The sequence below is a fragment of the Hyaena hyaena genome, unplaced genomic scaffold (assembly GCF_003009895.1).
Source record: "Hyaena hyaena isolate Hyena2069 unplaced genomic scaffold, ASM300989v1 scaffold_1546, whole genome shotgun sequence".
NCBI classification, from domain to species: Eukaryota; Metazoa; Chordata; class Mammalia; order Carnivora; family Hyaenidae; genus Hyaena; species Hyaena hyaena.
Window position 1 is genome coordinate 275009 of NW_024082153.1, and position 18815 is coordinate 293823.

General features: G+C 34.9%; 2 protein-coding genes across 2 annotated transcripts; both read left to right on the forward strand.

Moving 5' to 3' along the window:
- Nucleotides 1-6427: 6427 nt before the first annotated feature.
- LOC120225826 (olfactory receptor 5AS1-like) lies at nt 6428-7381 on the forward strand. Its single transcript, XM_039224009.1, has one exon. The coding sequence runs from the start codon at nt 6428-6430 to the stop codon at nt 7379-7381; it is 954 nt and encodes a 317-aa protein (XP_039079940.1).
- Nucleotides 7382-17609: 10228 nt separating this feature from the next.
- Nucleotides 17610-18548, forward strand: LOC120225815 (olfactory receptor 1052-like). Its single transcript, XM_039224000.1, has one exon. The coding sequence runs from the start codon at nt 17610-17612 to the stop codon at nt 18546-18548; it is 939 nt and encodes a 312-aa protein (XP_039079931.1).
- Nucleotides 18549-18815: the final 267 nt, after the last annotated feature.

The window sequence follows — 18815 nt, forward strand, 5'->3', positions numbered from 1 at the left end:
GGGCATATGTTATATGCAATAGGAGAAGCCTTTAAAATTTTTAAATAGATCAAATTTTTGTTTCAGCAAATGTACTTCCCTCAGCTTGAAAAATAAGTATTATCTTGCTACTGGGTTCTGGTTGAGATAGAAATGCCTGACCATAAGACATCAGGTTATCACAAGTCCCAAATTTTCTATTACAAACATGAAATTATAAGGTCTCCTATTCATAAAGTCAGGTACTCAGTGAAGAACATTATTATTTCCTGCAATTTGCATATGTGAAGCTGGGCCTGAGCAAACCCTGAAGGCCCAGGTAATTTTCAGGAGACCCTCCCTCCCCCTTCTTCCCCCCATTTAATTCACAGCACAGTGTGGCACCAGGGTGACCCTATGGCTAATTAACAGAAGAGTAAAAACAAAAGCAAAAGCAAAAAAAAAAAAATTAACCTGGTTTCTGGCAGGATTTACATATTGTAGTGATTACTACAAAGAATGTCCACAACAATATTATTACCCCAGGCTAAAGAATTCCTAAAGAATATTGGATAATTTATCTATTAAGTAGAGCTTCTAGAAATAAACATTTTTTAAAAAATCTACATTGCTTGGTAGAAGAGATCTATTTCAGTTTGGCCAGTTGGTCAAGAACATTAAGGAATACAATTGGTAGAAAAGGGGAAGTTTGGGGAAGTTATATGTGGATGGACTTCTTGGTATGGGTTGTGCACAGTTAATAACACATCCCTAAAATGACTCCTCCCAACTCTGGTTCAACTGCTTGTATGCAGGCAAGTCATATTTCCTCTGATGCACACAGTAGTGCTTGGACTGAATTGGAAGGCAGGAATGTCATAATGCCCTCTCAGCCCCATAACTGAGGCTAAGGAGAGAAATTTTCATCTTCTAGCTCTCTAGAAACTAACGCTTGAATATATGCACTACTCTTGGCTAATTAAAAATTCTAATCCTGGCTTTTGAGTCTTGAGGATGCAAAGCAAAGTGAAAGATTATTCACAACAGGTGGGAGTGCAAGGGGCTGGCAATTGTCGTATATGTAACAGACTGTTTCTATGGTGAGGTCCTCAGTCTTGTCTATTTCTTTTGGTTCCTGCTGGTTTCTCAGGTCCTCACTCCTGACACTTTGAAGGGATTATCCAATCCATTTTCTGCTTTCAAAGGGCATAGCTGTCTTACTGCTGTTTCTCCCCATATCACTGTTGGTAAGACACAATAGTACCCTTAAAGTGAAGGATCTTCGTGTTTTAATAACAGACATACACTCCTTATAGAATGGGAAATGTTCTTTACAACTACATATTTAAAAATACAGTGAAGAAATTACTATTTCTTTATTATTTTTGTATTTCTTTTTTACCAGATGTGTAGGGTTAGTCAATGAAATAGGAACTAAAAAGAAAGAAAGAAAGAAAAGTGATTTTGGCATCAGATCTTCTGTTAGTAAAGATCTGATCTTTTGCTTATTAAATAAGAAACCCTCTATTTGCAACAAAGGTGATTTTAATTTTCCCACTAGCTATAAAAAAAGAAATAAGATCTTTGCAATGTCTAGCATCCTGGATTTATCTGTTCTCCATCCTGTCTGCCGTAAGAGTCTTAAGGTACAGACTCTACACCATTGTCAATAACTTAAAATCTAGAACTGTGCTTTAATTGCTAAGAAATACTGTTGTAAATTGCTGCTATAATTGTTAAGGAAAGCTAACCATTATTAAATTAATACAATGTGCTGAACAAGGGACTAGGTGTTACATGTATTATCCCAACCCTCCCAAGAATATCATGGGATGGACAATTATTATTCACAATTTAAAAGTTAATAACTATGTGATTAAATAGGTGGCTTACTGCCTCACAGTTATGAAATGGCAAAACTAACATTCAGATCCAGGTTGCCTGAGTCATAAGCTGTTACTTATGACTCTTGTATCTTATCATTCAAAGCATATTTTCTTGTAGTCACTCAGATAATTGAAAACCAAACAAAAATCAGGGTGTCTAGGATTCTTCTCAGTAGTATTGAGATTGTAATTTAGAAGCCCCTCAAATACCTAATGCTTTAAAGTGTTTTCAGTATCTGATAGAAATCATAGAATTTATAGAAGAAAGCATTTTTTTATTGTTCGGTATTATTAAAATATTTATTTTTTTAGTCAAACATTTCACTGCGATGGAGACTTGTTGTGTTGTAACTGGCTATATTAGAGTCAATTATATTACCAGTTTTCATCTTTCTCATTTAAAAGAAGCCATTTAAGGGGTGACTGGGTGGCTCAGTTGTCTGAGCATCCCACTCTTGATTTTCTCTCAGGTCATGATTCCAGGGTCATGGAATTGAGAACCATGTCAGGTTCTGTGCTGAGTATGAAGCTTGCTTGAGATTCTCTCTCTCCCTCCCTCTGTCCTTCTCCCCTACTTTTGTTCTCTTTCCTTCTAAAATAAAAAAATTCTAAAATAAAAAATTGAAAATAAAAAAATTGAAAATAATACAATACAATACAATACAATACAATACAATACAAAACCATTTAAGCCACACCACTGGAAAGGAAGTGGTTGCATATACAAAGTCCTCCTGGGGTTGGGGATTATCTTGGGATAATGTCCCAATTGTCACAGACTAGGAGATAAATACCCGTCCCTTATAAGGTCCATTTGTAAAATTTGGAGAGAAGTGTTGTCATCAGCTCATACAAAATAAACTCTATAATTCAAAATTTTAGATGGTGCTAAGGTAAGTGTCTATCTGCTGTGAATGGGACAATGTAACAGAGATAATATTGCCTTAGATAGAAGGTTATGTTCACTGATTGTCTGTGGCGTTTTCTTAGTTTATGTGTATATGTGGTCCAGGGTAGTGGACAGGGGGTGGTGGAGACATAAATCTGCACTTACCAGACCTATGGCATTTTCCAAAAGATGCTTGATTCATTGTGCTCATTATTGCCAGGAGGCGAAAGCTGACTGTCTAGTTTGGAATTTGGGAAAATCCAATGATATAATTAATTGAGTAAGCTTAAGCAAGCTAACCCTCATCAGTAAGTCGAATCTCACTTGCTATAAGCACATACATATACCCACTTAAGGTGTGACTATTTTGTGTTTGTTCATAGAAACATCAATTTAGGGAACCTGTGACTTTGTGTCAGATATTGAATAATTGAATAATCATAATGGCATTAATAGCAATAATAAATAATAATGGATCCATTTTATGCATCTGTAGTATAATAAGCTCTGTAAATGGTGCTATAAATTATCCAGTTTACTCCTGGTTTCAACCTTCTTTATGGAATATTATTATGCTAATAAACAAAATAAAAAATTAGGAATACAGACCTTGAATGGCTTACAAAACCTTAGACACCACATCTGAAGTTAAAGTCAATTTTGCCTACCTCAAATCTTCCGTGTTTAACCATGACAGTACAGTGCCATTGGCTTGTTGATACCAATGGGAAAATAAAACATGTCTCATGAAATCTGCCTGATTTTGAGAATTTCAATAGTATTCTACAAAAATCAAAGTGTCCTACCCAATCATGAAGCTCTTGAATACACAGTCTTCTTTGCCCTATAGGATAATTCTATTCAATAAATAAAGTGGGTCGGATTTTATAACAAGGATAGGTTTGCATAAAGATGGAATGATTTGTAGTAGGAAAACCAGGATTAGAGCTCAGGTATCCAGACACTTACCTTTTTTCTATTTCCTAGTTCTGGCTGTAGCCTCTTTTGTACCAGTGAAAGCAAAATCAAGCCAATCCCGATAAGCAGGCAAATGTGACAATCTGGAGGTTCAGTGTAGAGTGTTGTTACTCATATAGTCAAAAAGCTGATGCTAATAGTGATATCTTGTCATACAATCCTTGGGAACCAATGACAAAAAACCTCCTAAATTTGGTTTACTTTTCTTATTTAATTGGTTCTTTAACATTAATTCTTTAGTTAGAAGGTTGACAAAAATGATTTAGAGGAAGCTTTGTTATGATTACTGAATTGATTCTTTTTTTAGATTTTATTATTTATTTTGAGAGAGAGCGCTCATGAGCAGGGGAGGGATGGAGAGAAAGAGAGGAAAACCCAAGTAGGCTCCATGCTGTCCGTGTAGAGCCCAGGGAGGGGCTGGATCTCAGAAACCATGAGATCATGACCTGAGCTGAAATCCAGAGTTGGATGCTTAACCAACTGAGTTACCCAGACCCTCCATGATTATTGAATTGATTCTTTAACCACTGAATCTGTGCAAATATAGAATGTCGTTACAGCAAATAACTAATTACAGATACTTTAACCACTTTAATCACTGAAATTATGTATTTAGTAGTTCATTTGTTTATAAATGTTTAAATGTTTATTTTTGAGAAAGAGAAAGACAGAGTGCAAGTTGGGAGGGGCAGAGAGAGAGGAAGAACTGAATCCAATGTAGCCTCGAGGCTCTGAGCTGTCAGCACAGAGCCCTACTTGGGGCTCGAACTCATGAGTCGTGAGATCATGACTTGAGCTGGAGTTGGACACTTAATCAACTGAGCCACCCAGGGGCCCCACTAAATTGATTTTTTAAAACCACTACTTTAGAGAAAAAAGAAAAGACAGATTTAAGTGAGGATGTGAATATTACATAAAGTTTAGAAATGACACTTGCACAGCATAGCCATGTAAATCTTGTTCTCTTTTATTTTAAGGGTTGGATTGCTTCCTCATAGTTTCTGATACTCACCTTACATGTTTTCTCAGTCAAGTTTTTCCTTTTTAAGATCTGATTCCCAAATAAGACTGACCTCTTCTAAGAATACCTAGAAGATTGCAAATTATTTTATTGGGGGAGGGGACACTCTGAGGTTACCAAGGATGGCAGAGAGGATAGACCTCCATTATTTATTTGCTTTACTACTCACTATAGTGTTACTTTAACATTACTAATCTTTAACTTCCTGCTGAATATATTCCATCACACTATAATTTAGTTTTTATTTGCACAAATTCTTTTTTTTCCTTGATTAATTTCCTTGTGATCATATACTATATATTTTCTCATATAGCTAGCTTAGAAGTCCATTAATAAGAGCATAGATACAGTTGTTCTTCAAGACACTTTGTATTTCTTGGATCTCACATCAGACATTGTCTTACCTCAGAGGCAAAAAAGAAACATAAACTGAGGGAAAGGAAAGAAATACTTATAGGACATGTGTAGAAGCTTTACTACTACTGTCAAACAATATATTTGCATGGAACACACACATGCACATGCACACGGATGCGTGCACACACACACACACACACACACAGTGGTTTTCTTTATAAGAAAGCACAGATCATGTACCCATGTTGTCAAAAATAAGATGACTTTTGAGACACCTGAGTATTTTATTAAAAATAAAATTGACTCTGTTCCTCCCCCACTCACATACATGCTCTCTCTCAAAATAAATCAATAAACTTTAAAAAGGGGCTCTTGGGTAACTCAGTTGGTTGAGTGTCTGACTCTTGGTTTCAGCGTAAGCCACAGTCTCACGGTTCATGAAATCAAGCCCTGTGTGGGGCTACCATGCTGTCAGCATGGAGCCTGATTGAGATTCTCTCTCCACCTATCTCTGCCCCTTCCTGGCTCATGCTTTTTCTCTCTCTCTGTCTCTCTCTCAAAATAAGTGGACCTTACCAATTGAGTATTGAGTGAGCGATTAAAAAAAAACAACAAAAATGTCCATTTATTTGTTTTAATGATTCTTATTTAATAAAGTCTCATATTAGTGTTTATTACATACCAGGAACATAAACAATATTTACAAATATCTACTCATTTATTCCTCTAACCATCACAGAGTGGTTAAATAACTTAATCAATCTCACACAACCAGTAAGAACCCTGTCATCTCTTACTGTTGTTGTGTCTTAACTGTTAAGTTAAACTACTTCCCAACATCACAGGTATTCTTCTGTAGAATTATCTAGCTTACCTGTGGGAATTTTTTCCTAGAGCTTTTCTCAACTTTCCTTGACATGGAAGAATGGGATTTTAGGATGGAGAAATAAAGCTTTGCTTTAAGGATTTTGCCAATTTTCACAATTCTACTAGGTCTTAATCAACCAAGCTACATTCATTCCATTTCCGCTTGGAAGGAACAAACACATTCTCATAAAGTGCACAGGTTTTAAAGAGATACTGCCTCTCAAAACACCAGCTCTGAAAAATACCTTCTACTGTCAATGAAGATTTTTAATTACCTTTTTTAAAGAAAATGACAGAAAAGAAAACAGGGAGAATATGTCACAGAAAATTCCATCATCACTGTGATTTTATTATCCTTCTATTTGCTTCCTTAGAAGAGAGGATGAAGATATTCTTGCTTCGTCTATCACTCAAGTCAACTTGTATATTCTGATACCATCTCTTTTGGACAAGAAACATAAGAGAACCAAGATGTTGGAGAGTAATTATACCATGCCAACTGAGTTTCTTCTTGTTGGATTCACGGATTATTTACCTCTCAGAGTCACACTATTCTTGGTATTTCTTATAGTCTATACATTAACTGTGGTGGGAAACATGAGTTTAATAATCTTAGTTCATATCAATTCAAGCCTTCAAACCCCCATGTATTATTTTCTTGGCAACCTGTCTTTCTTAGACATCTGCTATTCTACAGCAATCACTCCTAAAATGCTGGTGAATTTTTTAGCATCTAGGAAAAGCATCTCTCCCTATGGCTGTGCACTACAAATGTTTTCCTTTGGTTTCCTTGCTGACGCTGAGTGCCTCATTCTGGCAGCAATGGCATATGACCGCTATGTAGCCATCTGTAACCCATTGCTCTATCCTGCCGTTATGTCTAGGAGAGTCTGTATCTGCTTCGTTGTGCTGGCATACTTCAGTGGGAGTATGACTTCGATGGTACATGTCTGCCTCACATTCAGGCTGTCATTCTGTGGCTCTAATATTGTTAATCATTTCTTCTGTGATATCCCACCTCTTCTGGCTTTATCATGCACAGATACTCATATCAATGAGCTTCTGCTCTTTGCCTTGTGTGGCTTCATCCAGACCAGCACTTTTGTGGTCATATTTATCTCTTACTTCTGTATCCTTGTCACTATTTTGAGCATTAAGTCCTCAGGGGGCAAGAGCAAAACATTCTCCACGTGTACTTCCCATTTCATAGCGGTCTCCTTGTTCTATGGAACACTTCTGTTTATGTACTTACGCCCCACCACTGACTATGCCCCGGACACTGACAAGGTAGTTGCAGTGTTTTATACTGTTGTCTTTCCTATGTTTAACCCAATAATCTACAGTTTCAGAAACAAGGATGTAAAAACCGCCCTCAAAAAGCTAGTAGAAAGAAACTGGATTTTCTTAAGAATTAAAATCACTTAATCACTTAAGAATATTCAACGTACAGCCTGCACTTCCAGTATCATCATGCCATGAACACCTTATATGTCAACTATTTTACATTTATTATAATTTTCTAGAAATAAAGATAACTTTACCTCCTCAATACTTTATTTTTTTTAATTTTTATTTATTTCTAGGAGAGAGAGAGAGAGAGAGAGATACAGCATGAGCAGGGGTGGGACAGAGAGAGAGGGAGTCACAGACTGAAACAGGCTCCAGGCTCTGAGCTGGCAGTCAGCACAGAGCCCGACGCGGGGCTCGAACCCACGAACCGCGAGATCATGACCCAAGCGAAAGTCGGACGCTTAACCGACTAAGCCACCCAGGCGCCCCCTCAATACTTTAAAAAGCTTCTGTATTCTCATATAAAAATTATCTCTCCAAAATTATTCCACTCTATGAAATGTGCTTGAGATAAAATAAATAATAATATCTGCTTTCCAATTAGTGTTCCCAAAATACTTTGTACATTGATTCATTATATATTTTATTATGTTATATTAAAAGTCTATGTTGACTTGCCTATCAACCCACCCATGAGTAGAAGCTCCTTGGCAGCAGGGGACATGTATGTTGGTTATTATTCCAACTCCTATATAGTACTGGAAACATGGCATATTCTCATTACATGTATGTTTAATGGATGACTGAATGGAATAAATGGATGGATGGATGGATGGATGGATGGATGGATGGATGGATGGTTAAGTGAGTAAATGTAGTTTTCTGTGTTTGGGAAAATAGGTCTAGATTTTGCATTTACAGAACATATCACTCATGATAGATAACGGCGCTTTCACTGGTTCTTAGGAAATTAGATAGAAGTCACATAGCAATAGTCAGTTTAATACTAGTATAGTGTGAAGTTATATATAACACATTGATTTCTATGGAATGTGCTGATTACTGTGGGAGATTCTCAACTGTTCCATTCACAGTGGGTACAAGTGAAAACCGAAGAAGTTTGTGATGATCATCAAGATTATACACCGTATACATTACTAATTATTTCCCCTTATCTTAACTGAGTTAATCTTTGAGTCCCTATCTTCAAAGAGGTAAACAATTGCTCTGCTCATTTTATTATGTATATTTACAATGGAAATCAATTGAACACTATCTCTGGGATCACTTCTGGTGATTAAATAAATTAAATTATCACTTCTGGTTGTTTTGATTCTTCAGCACCCATTTCCTCTTTGTTTTATCTTTACAAAGTTGAAGGAATACATTGTATACATGTGAATATATAATATTGTGCATTTTCTAGTGAATGTGAAAATATGAATGACTGGATTAGTTTATAGTGGATGTAACCCTGTAAATGGAGATAAGAAACTAATAAGATATTGCTCATTGAAATGGGTTGTTTTGGGGATTAAATGAACCAATATATGTAAAGCTACCAGTGTATGTATGATTTGAGACTAAGATGATCAAATTAGATGATCAAATCTCCTAGAAAACATGTAAAGCTTGCACTTCCTGTTAAAATGTTTTTTTAAAAAGTTTTTAACGTTTTATTTATTTTTGAGAGAGAGAGAGGCAGAGTGAAAGTGGGAGGGGGCAGACAGAGAGGGAGACACAGAATCTGAAGCAGGATCCAGGCTCTGAGCTGTCAGCACAGAGCCTGATGCAGGGTTAAGATCATGACCTGAGCTGAAGTCAGATGCTTATCCAACTGAGCCACCCAGGCACCCCTTGTTACAATCTAATAGCATGTAGCTTGTTCATTATTGTTCTATTGTGTTATTATTTGATTTTAAGAAAGAGTAAATGTTTAATATACAGAAGAAGTTAAGCATTTAAAAATATCTGTGAAGCATTCCAAATGTTCTGAGATGTTACCAGAAAACAAAACCAACCAAACAAACAAACAAAGCATAAATAAAGAAAACAAGCAAACAAAGCAAAGATGAAAACAAGACCTGGATTTCAATATTCGAATCAGTGACCTTCAACGTGTTAAAACATCTGTCTTACTATGAAGATTTTGTCAGAGAACACAATACAATGCCATTCATTTGCCCTTGTTTTTTTTTTTACTAATTTCTGAAATTTATAGGTTAATTTAAATTATTATTTTAATTTTAGTGTACTTTCTTTTTTAAAAACATTAATGGGGATGTTCTGGAATGAACTGATTCACTTTTGTTATGTATCCATTGTATTATGGACATAAGGTTGCATGAAAAAAAATCAGCTTCCTTAATATGGACCTATTGAATCTAAGACTCGCTTTTCATTTTCCAAAATAAGTTATTTTAAAATAAGTAAGCTACGATATATTTGACTTTTTGTTGTTGCCATTGTTTTCATTTATTAATTTTTTATTTAAATTCCAGATGGCTAACATACAGTGTGATATTAGTTTCACATGTACATAATAGTGATCTAATACTTCCATAGAACACTGCTGTTCATCACAGAAAGTACATTCCTTAATATCTATCACTTATTTAACCCATCCTCTTGCCCACCTCCCCGTCTGGTAACCATCAATTTGTTCTCTATAGTTCAGGGTCTGTTTCTTGGTTTGCCTTCCTCTCTCTTTTGTTCTCTTTATTCATTTGTTTTCTTGTTTAAATTCCACATATGAGTAAAATCATATTGTATTTGTCTTTCTCTGACTTATTCCACTTAGCATAATGCTCTTCTAGCTCCATCAATGTCTTTGCAAATGGTAAGATTTCACTAATTTTTATGACCAAGTAATATTCCATGTGTATGTATATTACATATATTATTATTAATAGTAATTGTGTTGTTATTATTAAAATTTTCCATTTCCAATCCTACTTAAATAACAAATCATTCTTTACATGATTCAATTTTGCATTGATGAAAGTTAAATTACAAAGGCTTTTTAAATAATGATGGAAACTCTAATGTCTGTCTAGGCTATGTATTGTTTTACAATTTATATTTAAAGTCATATGGATATTTTCTCTCCCCCTCTCCTCTCGTTTCTCTATTCCTTCCCTCACTCCTTCCTTCCTTCTATCCTTCCTTCCTTTTTCCTTCCTTCCTTCCTTCCTTCTTTGCTTTCTTCCTTCCTTTTTTCCTCCTTTGTTTAATACTGGATTTCACAGATGTATATGGAAAGAGACTTTTTTTAATCCAATGTCACCGGAGTTTCATGAATAATATATGGGAATCTAAATGTAATAAAATTTTCAGTGTGTAGTCAGCAATAATATACTGATAAGTTACCATTATACCAAACTTCAAATATCATTTATCTAAAAATCTGGAAATTAACTAATATGAAGAGTGATTTTGTTTTGGAATATTGTACACATAATTCCCCATATATTTGTTGATATGTGAATTATTTATTAGCTTCAGGAACCGTTTTTTTACACAGTAGTGACTATACACTGCTAATTTTGTATCTGATTTTATTTAACAAGCAATATTTTTCTGTAATAAACATAAAAATAAAATTTTTTTCTTTATATTTGGATTCAGATTACAAAACAGGGTGTCTAATTATATAGTGTATTATAACCATCACATTCCTAAGGGCCACAATATATAGTCTTATTTAATTAAATTCTTTATATTTCAATTGAATTTGTAGATTTCATTTTATTTTCTTAACCTTATTAGGTCAGCAAATTGAATCAACACAAGAATATAAATGCTTTTTATTTTAATAAATGAATTCATAAATATACTGAATTCCATATTACCTTATTACTTTAATACCATTTAAAATCATACCAACATCTCCTTCATTTTTCAACAAAACACCCACCCCTAAGTCAGTTTCTGAAGTATGTATTTGAAATTAGTTTCACAAATATGATCAATCTTAGGATCTAAATTTTCTAAAACATTGTGTTTTATGAGTTTAAATTTATTATTTCTATATTAAATCTAACCTTCCTGGGATTTCAAACTATTCCCCATTTATGAAGCAACTAACCCATCTCAAGAAAATCAGAGATTCCACTGCAGAAAACTTAAGTTGTATATCACCCATGGTACTTTCGGCCAGTATGTAAGATTGTCTTCTTGCCATTGACACTGATCCTTTGTTACAATTACTATAACAATGTCTTTACAAATTAAGAAAAAGTTGGTTTTAGAGTATGTGTCATTAATTTGACTGCATTTGATCATATTGGTTTTTTTTTTCCTGTTTCTAATTGTCAACCTTTCTAATTTTCTTCTGCTTCCTTATGTAGCTGACTTTATTTCCCCATTGACTGTTTTGTTAGATTTTGAATTTTTTTTTCTGTTAGTACATGGTTATATCTTCCATTTTGTATCTAAAGACACTCTGATTTTGTTTTATTAGAATATTCACAGCTGCATATGATTTTAGGATATGAATTTGATTTTTGTACTATATTTGGATTGACATGACTTCACTATTTTATTTATCTGCATATATTGTAACTTACTTGCTTTTATGTTAAAATACCTAAGACATTCTAATTATTAAAATCTACCTCAAAATCATCCACCACCGTTTTCCAAACGTATAAACTAAACATATTATTTGTATGATTAAAGAGAGACAAATATAAAGTTGTACAGAAAACTAATAAAACTATATGAAACATATGCAAAATCTCCACAGTGTCACATGTGTTTACTACCATTTCAGTAGAATGGAAGTTAAAAAAGAATTATAAGACACAAACCACAGTTCTGTAATGCCTATTGAATTATTACAGAATAGAAGAGCATGTTATTGTATTTTTAATATATATTTTATATATTTTATTTTTGTATTTAAAAATATTTATTTTATTTTGAGAGAGAGACAGAGCCTGAGCGAGGTAGGGACAGAGAAGGAGACAGTGAATCCGATGTAGGCTCCAGGTTCTGAGCTGTCGGCCTAGAGCTGGGCCTGGGGCTCGAACTCATGAACTGAACTGTGAGATTATAACCTGAGAGGGAGTCGGAAGCTCAATGGGCTGAGCCACTGAGGCACCATGAGAAAAGCATACAGTTTTATATAAATACACCAAAAGGAGTGTATATATTTCAATTCATTATCTCTGTGTATATATGTGTGTGTAAAATCTCATAAAAATGTAAATGTGAATTAATCTAAATGATTTTTAAAGTTTGGAGAGTAAAATGTTAAGCATTTATTTATATCAATTTCATAATGAACCAATGTAGTAGATAAAGCATGTATGAATGTCCCCATTTCACAGGAAAAAAAAAAAGACAATCTGAGCTCTTTCACCATTAGAATACTTGAACATTTGTCTGAGTAGCGTGCATGTGATTGGAACACTTTCCTTTAGTGCCTGTACTGCATTTATTCTCTATATTGTGCCTTTACCACAAGATGTTTGAGGGTTTTATTTATGAAGGATGTATATTTTGTCAAACTGAAAGCAGAGGCATTTAGTGAGTAGTGACTGAGGAGACTTCAGTCACATGGCATGATTAGCTCTAGTCTTAAGAGATGGGGGAGGCTGCTAATGATCCAACCTGTGGACACCTGAGATTCACATCTACACGTGAGCTACAGCTCATGTCCCCAAAAGAAAAGCAACCAAACATTACAAAATCTCTATTCTCAACAGTCTTTGAAGAATCGTGAAAAGCTGGTGTTCTTTACTAGATATTCTGTTTACTCTGGACTTTGGTTCATTGTGAATGTGTTTAAGAAGTGGTAATGTAGGTTTATTTAAACTTTTAATATTTCCTATCTCCTCACACTAAAACAATCTGTTACCAGCTGTATGATTTCAGTATCGTTCCCAAATAGACAGAAAACAATGTGCTAACTTGTGGTTTATTTATATTTCAAAGATTTTCTTCTCATGTTATGAAAAAAGGGCAATATTTTCATAATGCCTGCATTTAATATTTTCATGTATGCATGTGTGTTTACAATATTTACTATTTAGTTTATACAGTAATTTAAAGCTATTTACACATGTATTGAAGATTTCTTCAAATATCTGAGAATTATAATGTATTTTTATCACAAGGAAAAAATTTCTTTCATATCTATATAATAACATTTATAAATATTTTAGATATAATTTTATTTTAAGGCTCCAATAATAATTTTTTAAAGAATTGTTTTCTATTTTCCTTGAGTTTGTCACTGCATCCTGTCTGTGATAAAACCTTGGTTTTATGCATGCACACAGTCCCTTGATTTTCCGAGAATTTTGGCTGCAACAAGCTGATACTTCTTCCCACTAGAAATCTAGTGTGTCTGGATAAAATGGTCTTCAAATCAGGGTGTATTGTTTTTAAATTAGACTAGATAAGCTATAGTTTCAGGTCTTTCAATATGTCAAAATTGTTGTTGATAGTGGGGGTTTTTTACATTTTTATTTGTGATTATTATCTGTTTTATTTTTCTGTGCTAGGTGGATTTTCACCTCTTCTGTCTTATAAGCAAGTTTTCATCATAAACCATTCAGTAAATGTCATTTTATAAGTACATTTATACACTTATGAAGTTAGAGAATTGTGAATTTAAATATATAACATGATACATCATATAATACCTAATCAGTTATATATTTACTTGTATATGATATTTTATAATACAATAAAATAAATATAATATTTATGTACAATATTTTATAATAAATTTGTTTATAAATATGTCAAAATAATCATGTTTTGTTGGTAAAGTTCCATGAAAGCATAGGGTAAGATATTTCAGTTTAGATTAACAACAATGTACCCATAGTAAGGAAAGTCTATTATTTTAAAAATCACTAACTCATTTGATAGGCATTATGCTTTTAGCTTTGTTATTTTTCTCATCAATTTCCTTATCACCAACTGTGCTCTTGACCATTAATGACTATATATTCTCTAATGTCCTTTTGGAGTCATAAATGAAGAATTCCTACAAAGGAATTTCATACAATTTTAAACAAACATGCCCTTATTTTGCCCTAATATTTCAAGATATTGTTCTGAAAAGTTGGAGAAATTTGATCATGACATTGGTTATAAAATGTTATTTTCAGCATTTATTTTACTAAGACAACGCTCTCACTGTTAGTATTTAAAAAATTTTTTTAACGTTTTTTAAAATTTATTTCTAGGAGAGAGAGAGAGACAGCGTGAGCAGGGGATGGTCAGAGAGAGAGGGAGTCACAGACTCTGAACAGGCTCCAGGCTCTGAGCTGGCAGTCAGCACAGAGCCCGACGCAGGGCTCGAAGCCACGAACCACCAGATCATGACCTAAGCGAAAGTCGGACGCTTAACTGACTAAGCCACCCAGGCGCCCCTCACTGTTAGTATTTTAAAGGAGCCTCCAAACCATCATCAGGAAGAAGCACTGAGCAGCAGCACAAGCCTTATATTTAGAGAAAGAATGAATCTGTGTCTAGTTCTAATTCTAGCGGCATGAAAGCAAATCATACCTTCACCCTTGGTAGCACTTTTCTCTATTTATAGTTTTCCATTAAGAGTTTGATTGATAAAGCTGTTGTTAGAAATCTTAATGCAAACTTATTGGAGTCACACTTGGTTTTCTTCTTTCCCTTTCTCTTCTCCCACATGATTTCTGTTTTTCTGTGCCTCGGTGTTGACACATGGCCATCAGTATCACACATCAGTTCATTGTAGCTTCCTTCATGTGAAAATTTATGCTAGTCAAACTGGCAGGAAATCCATTTTTTTCCTCTTTCCCTAAATGATAAATGGGGAAATCATACAAACTCTGCTGTGTTGGTTCCTTTTTACATTTTCTTGTAAACAGTCAAAATATACAGCAAATTAAGGGCTGAGCTATAGTGGAACAAAGCCTTCCTGATTCTGCTATACTCCAGGAATGCAATGTTCCCATTATGCTAAACAGCTTTGCAGGAGAAAATATTACCACTAAGAAACATACATAAATAACTTATTACCTCTAATGTTTTTGTTTATTTGTTTGTTTGTTTTTGTTCTTGTTTTTGTTTTAGGTTGAGTTTTTTTCCAGTTTAAAATTTGCTTTTATACTTAAAAACAGTTTTTAATGTTCATTTATTTTTGAAAGAGAGAGAGAGAGAGAGACAAAGCACGAGCAAGGGAAGGAGGGCAGAGAGAGAGAGGGAGACACAGTATCCAAAACAGCACAGTATCGGAAACAGTATCTTGTCAGTGCAGAGCCTGATGCAGGGCTCAAACTCAGGAACTCTGAGATCCGTGACCTGAGCCAGAGTCATAGGCTTAACCGACTGAGCCACCCAGGCGCCCTGGATTTATGATCTGGTTTTATTAACAAGAAAAAAAAAAGTACTGGTACTTTCCACAGATCATTCCTTCTTTGCCTTGAACACAGTCAGACCTGGATTCGCTGTGTTTCTCAGGGCCACTGATCTAAAATATAGATGGGATCTAATTTATAACCTCAGTTGATAAGAGAGGAGACTACTCACAGAATGAAGATTTTGCATTTGATTTAGCGATACCATACAGATCATTTTCCAAGCTTCCCCTTATCTTGACTTTAGCAGACAGCACATTCCATAAGAGCACAATCTTTCTTGAGATCTCTAATGCTCACACATTGCTTTTCTTAAAATGCATGTTTGCTATTCTAAGACATCGATTTTTGGTAATTTGTTAGAGTAGCAATAACAGAACTAATATACTGCAAAATAGAGTACCTATTATCTCTATTTACCCCTCTTCTTTACTTTTCTTCATAGCACTATCATTACTGTATATACTGTATATAGTATATCAATACTTGTTTATTTATTTCCCTAATAAAATGTGAGCTCCTTGAAAGCATGCCATGTTTCTTGCTCAATGCTTCATTTCTAGCAAATTTAAGGGTTCTTGGCATAATGTAGTAAGAATACCTATTGATCGTATGAAAGTGTAAATGAATAATTTGTTTATTAATATTTAACCATAAATATTACTGAATAAGTATTCTCTCATGTCAAAAAGCAAGTGAAACTATGTGGCAGTCTACATTTTTAAAAGCAGATATAACTGATAGGTATAATTTTGGTATCTCACACTCACACCTTGTCTCTACATCGTGTTTTTGGAGGTTTTGTTTTAATGCTGATAAAAAAACAAAGATGCAAAGGTAACATTATACAAAGACGCAAAAGGGAAAGTTTTTCAAGTTAAATTGCACTGCTATTTTTGATTGGCCTTAACAATATCAAATGAAGAAAAGATTCTTCTACCTCTTTCTCTCAATTCAGCTCTTTCGGAGGACACAGTCATTGATCTTTCAAGTGTGGATTCTGAGCAAAAGGTGAGGCCAAAAAAGTTCTGATGCTTGAGATTTAGAAAGGAAAGAGGTTGTATATTATGAAAGTCAGGATCATGAGTTAACTGAATATTAAAAAGTAGGAATTGGCTCAGTCAGTTAAGCATCAACCTCAGCTCAGGTCATGATCTCGTGGTTCTGAGTTCAAGCCTTACATCGGTCTCTGTGCTGATGGTGCAGAGCCTGCTTCGTATTCTCTCTCTCTCTCTCTCTCTCTCTCTCTCTCTCTCTCCCTTTCTTTCAGCCCCTTTCCCCCACCTCTCAAAATAAGTAAATAAACTGAAAACAAAGTAGGAACAGTTTGGCCAAAAGATAAGGAAATCATTTTTTAAGTTTTATTTATTTGAGAGAGAGAGAGACAGAGACAGAGACAGAGAGAGACAGAGAGAGACCACACAAGAGAGAGAGGGAAACAAAAATCCAAAGCAGGCTCCAGGCTCTGAGCTGTCAGCAGAGACTGATGTAGGGTTCGAACCCAAGAACTGTGAGATCATGACCGGAGCCAAAGCCAGATGCTTAACCAACTGAACCACCCACCAGCTGAACCACCTATGTGTCCCAAGATACAGTTTCTATAATAAGGTGCCACAGTGTGTAGCCCATGTAAGCAAAGGACTTGTATATGTCCTAAAGTGAGTCAGAGGTTTGATATGAGGCATACTTGGGTTCGGCTACGGGTTCTACCAAGTAATAATTTCTTGTTGTAAGAAAGTTTCCTTTTTGCAATATTTATGATGTGGAAACTGAGAAACAAGGAATAAAATAATTCTAGTTTCAAAAATCTGAGTCACTGTAGATGAATTGTCTAGTACTTATATAGTCCACTGCTGAAGTTAATTTCTTTCCTTCAACCAACTATAGGGTAAACACAAATACTCCAATGCTATTATGGATCCCGGATGATAGAGGAAACTACATATATATATTTCATCTGAGTGATATCATCTTCTTCTGCAATGGAAAAGCTATATTAACCTGAATGTATGGCAAGTTGCAACCATACAAGGGTGAAGGAATTCCTTCTGGTAGGTTTAACTGAAAACCCTAATTTGCAGATCCCTCTCTTTTTGCTTTTCACCCTTATTTATTCCATCACTCTCGCAGGGAATTGGGGAATGATTATCCTGATCCGGTTAAATGCCCAACTTCATACTCCAATGTACTTTTTCCTTAGCAACCTCTCTTTTTGTGACATCTGCTATTCTACTGTCTTTGCTCCAAAGATGTTGGTCAATTTCCTATCGAAACACAAAGCTAGCACATTTTCTGGTTGTGTTCTACAGTATTTCTTTTTTGCAGTTTATGTAACCACAGAAGGTATCCTTCTATCTATGATGGCTTATGACCGCTATGTGGCAATATCTAATCCCTTGTCATATACACTCATAATGACCCAAAAGGTTTGTATTCAGATGGTCCTTGCATCATACTTGGGTGGGCTCATTAACTCGCTGACACACACTATAGGTTTGCTCAAGCTAGATTTCTGTGGTCCTAACATCGTGAATCATTATTTCTGTGACATTCCCCCACTTCTGAGACTTTCTTGCTCTGATGCCCATAACAATGAAATGTTACTTTTAATTTTCTCTGGGGTCATTGCCATGTTCACGTTCACTATCATCATGGTCTCTTATACATGCATCATCTTTGCCATCCAGAGAATCCGTTCAACTGAGGGGAGGCACAAGGCCTTCTCCACTTGTGCCTCTCATCTCACTGCTGTGACCTTATTCTATGGGTCTGTAACCTTTAGTTACATCCAGCCAAGTTCCCAGTATTCCCTGGAACAGGAGAAAGTCTCTGCTGTGTTTTATACATTGGTGATCCCCATGCTAAACCCATTGATTTATAGCCTACGAAATAAAGATGTAAAAGATGCAGCAAAAAAGTCAATGTGGTGGAAGAGAACCCCCACCTGACACAATCTTGTTGGTGACTCTGCTAACCTAACATTAAATTGATAGACTTTCCTGAAAATTGTATCACAGACACAGATTCCAACAACAATAACCAAGATAGTCTCATGAAATTGAAGACAGAAGTGTTGAGTTTAACATGAAGACTGAAAATCACTCTATTTTACCATTCAATGTTTCGTGACTTAATAGTTCTATTCTCTCAAGAGCTAATACATTTTTTCCTGAGAAATTCTGTGAAAGAACTCAACATGGATTTAAAAGAATCTG